The sequence below is a fragment of the Neolamprologus brichardi genome, chromosome 17, assembly GCF_056152115.1.
Source record: "Neolamprologus brichardi isolate AB-2024 chromosome 17, ASM5615211v1, whole genome shotgun sequence".
Lineage (NCBI taxonomy): Eukaryota > Metazoa > Chordata > Actinopteri > Cichliformes > Cichlidae > Neolamprologus > Neolamprologus brichardi.
In genome coordinates, this window is record NC_142120.1 from 345,829 (window position 1) to 352,500 (window position 6,672).

Sequence of the window (6,672 nt, forward strand, 5' to 3'; positions counted from 1 at the left end):
GACCAAGAAAATGAAACCACTGAAAACTGCACGAGTGATTGTTTTTCGTACATAAACTTTAACACAGACAAATATTTTAATGATATAAGAAGAATTTATATTATCAGCATGAGCTCAAGGAGGCCAATAAGGACAGCAAGAAGATGTGGACAGTTTTAACCAATATAATGGGCAGAGTGATGCTCTGGTGGTGCCACACATCAACACAGATGTTTATAAGTAAAGCTGAGGATATATTTCAACATTTACTACAGCAATAAAATAAATTTAAAATGAGCAGAGGAGATCCCACTCTATCATGCTATCATGGATAATAAGCAATGGCAATTTAAGTTTGAGGCAGTGAATGTTGAGACGGTGGAGCGTTTATTAATATCACTACCTGATGATACATCTTCGGGTTCTGATAACATAGACAGTAAACTGCCCAAAGCTGCAGCCAAGTTTGTGTCCCTTCCTATACATCACACAGATGTTTGGCATGCAGCTTATTTCCATCGCAGTGGAATGAATCGGAAAGAATAAGAATGTTGTTTGTAACGGTGTCAGTAGCAGACCTGTTAGTCTAAAGTTCTGGAGAGAATTGTTTATGAACAAGTCATGCTTGCCCAACGGACACACGTGTGTGATCAGACATTATAGAAAAGCCTTAATACTTGTTCTTGGCACCAGTAACCATGAGCCATGGTCACACTGCGTATCGCTCTCAAGGTTTGAAAGGAAAGTACAGAGGCTGCTTCTGAGACAGTGATGTGCAGCTCACTGTAGCATAGCAACAGTAATGGGCTGCACATAGACACCCAGCAGTGTGTCCTCGATGGAGCACTCTGGCACATGCGTAATCTCTCAAATCTGTGTCTGTTTCGCAGGTGTCTGGTATCGTGGGTAGAGCTGATGTGTTGGCCTGTCTGCTGTTTTTGCTGACATTCCTCTCCTATATTAGGTAAGATATGAGATTATTGTAAGACAACACCATCCTCAACCTCTCTGCACATTTGCAACTGTAAATCAGATCGGCCTGCCTGAGAGACTGATGCAGATCGAGTGAATAGAATAAAGCTCCTACAAACGGGTGGTTTTAATACTGAATTATTTTTAACAAGTGAGTGAAAATGTTAAACGGTTTTGTTGCTCATGTTTAGTCCTTCAGTCGTGTAATGCATATGACTTTGTGAGGTTTATGATCACAGCTTGGTGTTTAAAAAGTAAGCAGAATCTCAAAGCACATAAGATTTTACAGTGGTGTCGACTAATGAAGAGTACTTTTACTGTTACCATAGTTACGGGATGGATGGAAAGTTGTTCATAAAAACACGTTTAGTCTCATTTACATACAGGAAGTGTTACAGCCTATTAGTGTATCATTTATAAGTTCAGTATATCAGCTGAACATATAAAAGCTTATGAACACGCAGGTCAGTTCTTAATTACAGCCATAAAAACACATCTAGATTTAGCTAATGTAACAAGTGATTCTGTCGCTGCGTTAGACGTGCTGCAACATGACCGCCTCGTCACATCTAACACAAGCTGTCCTGCAGCTAGTGACCTTACAAAAGCCGAGCTGTTTTGTTCTCTCATACTTTTGTCTCCTCTCTCAGGAGTGTGAGTGGGCATGTCTCCGAGGACTCGCTGGCCTTCACGGTGTCGTCATCTTCGCTGCTCCTCAGTTTGCTGCTGGGCACCTGCGCCATGCTGGTGAAAGAGACAGGCATCACCGTGTTTGGAGTGTGCTTGCTCTACGACGCCCTGGTGCTTTGCCGCAAGCCTCTCATGTAGTAAGGACACAGGCTCTTCCTTTCTTCCTGTTTATATCTTCTTTTATCTGGCCAACATGTTGCTAAACGTGGGCATCGTTCTTCAGCAACCTGTGAGCTACCTCTACAACCATAAAGAATTTGTTTGTTAGCAGACAAAATGAGCTTTTTCAGGCACTGTGCGCATAAAGAATAGATCACTGAAAAGCTTCTGTTGGGTTTTACTTTGTCCAAGTAAAAAACACTTTTATATTGAAACAATAATGACAGCTTTCATAAAGAGATCTAGTGTAAGTCTTGTGTAAAGGTCAAGGTTTGATTGAGACATCTTTACACCCAATCTGTATGTTTTTTTATGATCTGTGTTTTATCCGTCTTCACATTTCATTCTATATTTCTGAAAGACTTGCTTTGGACTTATAAAATTAAAAGAAACTAATAAAAAGTGTCAGACCTTCAGAGAGAAAGAGCTTTTTTAAACAGTGTAAACATACGAGCAGTCTAATCTGTGCCTGTAACAGAGCGTGATGCCGCTGGATCTTCAGATGTTTTATTAGAGGTGTACACCTGATGTTATTAAACAGGAAGTGAACAAGCGTACTCTAGAAGTGTTAGGGGCTGACTGATTAAAAAAAGCTGGCAATAATTATCACAATATAAATGAATTAACACAAATATATCAGAGTATGTTTTGTATTGGTGTAACTGGTGACTCCTCTATACGTACATTATGTTCTACTGTATTATGCTCTTGCTCATCCTTTCTCTGTGCTAGTGCTGACCCAGGTACACGAGATTAAATCTACCAGATTAAAAGATCCAGCAGGCAGTTTGAGGGGATTTTTTTATCCATCAGTGAATTTAAAAGATAAGAGTTAAACGAGAGCCAGATTAACCCCTTGACCCCACACACTCACTCTTTGTCAGGTTCCCAGTTGTGCACTTTGGCCGCTCTCCCCAGAGCCACACAACTATTTTTAGGCTTAGTTTTGACCTGGACGTTTCAAGCACTTTCTACAGCAATCCAAGAATATGTTTTAACCAACCTTTAACTGCTCCACTGTCTAAACTCGTGGTGACAGAGCCTGGAATAGTCTTCCTCCTGATATTAGATCTGCACAAACGCTCAAACATTTCAAATCGTTAATAAAGAGACATTTTTATGGTCTGGATTTTAACACACGTTGACTTTAATAGCCTTAGTTGTTGTTGTTGTTTTAGTTGTTTTTATTGACTTATTTTATTTATTTGTTTTTCTATATTTTACTGCATCATTGTTGTGCATTTTATTTATTTTAGTGGCATTTTACAGTGTTAAGCACTATTTGGAAATGTGCTATATAAACAAACTTGACCTAAATACTTGTAACTAGGGATGATTGTTTTAATAATAGAGTATCGATTATTCCTTTGATTAATTGAGTAGTTGGATATGAAATACTTTTTTTTATTCATGGGAAATTATAAATATTCAAAATGACTCTTCAGAGTGGTACCGGGCTGGTTTGGCTCCTCTGCTACAATAAAACTTGCTTTCAAAACAGCTTCACTTTGTGATTTTGCTCTGGTGACAAACGTCTGCTGAAATGTCAGATTCTTCTTTAGCTCGTCTACTTCCTGTAGTTTCTGCGTTTAGGTTTTTCAGCTTATCCTGACGTTTTGTCTCGTAGTGCCGTCTTAAATTAAATTCCTTAATTACAGCCACATTAGCTCCACTAATAAGACACACGGCCTTACCAGCATGTCTGTAAACATATGTTCAGCCTCTGCTTTCAGAATCAACTTGTCTCTCCACCATAGTGAGCGGCGAGCTTCACAATAACAGAAGTTTGACTTGATTGAGGCGGGAATGTTCCCAGCTAGCCTAGCCAAGGAGGCTGCAGCGCTGCATTATGGGATCTGTAGTTTGTATCGCCGGGCCATGCATAACAATAATAACACATCTGTATAAAAGGATCTCGCGGGCCGGATATAAATGTACGCCGGGCCGGATGTGGCCCGCGGGCCTTGACTTTGACACATGTCGTGTAGAGCTATACAAGCATATAAATAAAAACAGGGACCCAGACAAAAAGAGGAACCAGTAACATGAAACTATGTGTGACGTGTAAAGGACCAAAATAACACCTATATGAGACACATTTTTAAATTCTAATGTTAGAGTTTCTGCAACTGGCTTTTGGGGCTGTGCAGGGCTCTCTCTTCCAGAAGATGATTGAATAAAGAAATATAAATGTTTTAACCACTCTGAGTCCGGGTTTCTCTTTTCTATCATGAGGATCAAAGAATCGGGTTTAGGGTGCTCTCAGTGCTCGGGCCCTATAAACGGAGCAGATACAATAGGGCCTTCGCACTTTTAGTGCTCGGGCCCTAATAATAATAATAATAATAATAATAATAATAATAATAATAAACGGAGCAGATACAATAGGGCCTTCACACTCTCAGTGCTCGGGCCATAATAATAATAATAATAATAATAATAATAATAATAATAAACAGAGCAGATACAATAGGGCCTTCACACTCTCAGTGCTCGGGCCATAATAATAATAATAATAATAATAATAATAATAATAATAATAATAATAATAAACAGAGCAGATACAATAGGGCCTTCGCACTCTCAGTGCTCGGGCCCTAATAATAATAATAATAATAATAATAAACAGAGCAGATACAATAGGGCCTTCACACTCTCAGTGCTCGGGCCATAATAATAATAATAATAATAATAATAATAATAATAATAAACAGAGCAGATACAATAGGGCCTTCGCACTCTCAGTGCTCGGGCCATAATAATAATAATAATAATAATAATAATAATAATAATAAACAGAGCAGATACAATAGGGCCTTCGCACTCTCAGTGCTCGGGCCCTAATAATAATAATAATAATAATAACAAACGGAGCAGATACAATAGGGCCTTCGCACTCTCAGTGCTCGGGCCCTAATAATAATAATAATAATAATAATAATAATAATAATAATAATAAACAGAGCAGATACAATAGGGCCTTCGCACTCTCAGTGCTCGGGCCCTAATAATAATAATAATAATAATAATAATAATAATAAACAGAGCAGATACAATAGGGCCTTCACACTCTCAGTGCTCGGGCCCTAATAATAATAATAATAATAATAATAATAATAATAATAATAAACAGAGCAGATACAATAGGGCCTTCGCACTCTCAGTGCTCGGGCCCTAAAAATGTTATGACATTTTTTAAAACAAAATGCAATGGCATGAAAATCTCAAAAATCAATTTTTCATTTACAGTCGGACAGAAAACCAATAAATGCTTAAACTGAAACAACGCTTCAAAAGCATACAAGGCAAATGGAAGTTAAATCAAACACATTTTAAATAGAAAAAATTACAAAAATAAACGTGGCTAAAAAGTTTGGTTTTTAAAAAGATATTTGCAGTCAACATTTATTTGGAATTATTATGACATTATTCATAATTCCTGTTTTTATTTCCCTTTTATGACAATTTTTTGCTCTTAGTTTATTCCCATAAACTATAACTTTGCTGTTAAAAATGGAGTCTGTCATAGACACCTATGTGTTTTTTTTAAATTCTAACTTAATTTTATTGTTTTACTCTGACCTGTTGTCTGTCTGTCTCTGACTCAGTCACCTGTCTAGTTCTACACTCAGGGAGCTCCTCCACATCTGTAGCCCCTTCATCAAACGAGCCTGCCTTATCACCGGCTATGTGAGTATTTGTGTGTGCATAGCTTTGCAGTGTATATATACCGGGTAAAGTAAGCATCGAACACGTCACCAATGTTCTGTGTTAATATATTTCTAAAGGAGCTATTTACATGAATTTATCACCAAATGTTGGTAACAACCCATCAACTCCACACATTCAAAGAAATGAAACCATAGATTTCCAAGAATTAAGTTATTACATCGCTAAAACGTGGTCCACCTTTTGCGGCCTCGCTGTTTCGTGGATTTTTTGGGGGGCAATTTTCCATACTTCTTCTTTTCTTTTCTTTTTTTTTAAACAGCCATTGTGTTCTGCATCCTGATTGGCTGTAGACAATTATCAATCAATCTTGTGCTGCGTCTCCATGAATGCGTTCAGCTTGTCAAATTTATATAAATCTTCGATCACTGGTAGTGTGACTCTGAGGTGCTGTTTTCTCTCCAACAAACACAACACTGTTGACGAAACATTTTGCACCATCAAAGGCTCCTGCGGTAGCACCCAAAGGGCAGAGGAAGATGCTATCCATTGCACAAAAAGTTGGACTTCTGGACATGCTAGTTACCCTATTTTTTGGATTAGGTGCATTAAGCGAAACAAACAGTCAGATAAGTCAAACTTTACTCCTCATTGATTCTTTAATGATTCATTAATGTTGAATTCTCTGGCAGCTGCTCTGTTCCCGTGTTGTTGGCCTGAAAACAGGGTTTGATTTTTGGTTTCATTCTATAATACTGGACTTATTTTTCTACGAAGATTTGAACTTTGAGAGTTTAAAGAAGACAGAAAAGTGTGAAAATGTTCATGCCTGTCTGAAAAAAGTGTATAAAGTGTGTAGTGACGGGTTTACAGCCTTAAAACACCTATAATAATTGTAAAATAAAGAAAGTATTGTACAGGGAAGGTGCAAAAAGCCATGGAAATTCATGGCATCAGCTGAAATCTATCAGCAATTAGAAATCAGTCCTGCCACTTAGTGCAAATGAACATCAGCTGCTTCAGTTCCAACTGATGGCCTGTAAATGGTGCGACATTACCAAGGTGTCGCACACGAAACCTCTGATGACGGGTAAAACCGCTGAGGTCTCCTATGACCTTCACAACCCTGTTGTTTCATAACATGCTGATGGCATTGTTACAGAAGAAATGATTAAACACTGAATGTCCCATTGAGCAGTGTTG

At 38.1% G+C, this 6,672-nt stretch overlaps 1 protein-coding gene across 1 annotated transcript in view; it reads left to right on the forward strand.

Annotated features, from left to right (window-relative positions):
- The window catches only part of tmtc1 (transmembrane O-mannosyltransferase targeting cadherins 1), a 59,721-nt gene that overhangs the window by 17,571 nt on the left and 35,478 nt on the right, over positions 1-6,672 (forward strand). The window contains exons 3-5 of the mRNA XM_087830374.1: positions 870-943; positions 1,602-1,778; positions 5,409-5,490. Coding sequence (XP_087686500.1) covers positions 870-943; positions 1,602-1,778; positions 5,409-5,490 — 333 coding nt within the window. The remainder of the gene's footprint in view (positions 1-869; positions 944-1,601; positions 1,779-5,408; positions 5,491-6,672) is intronic.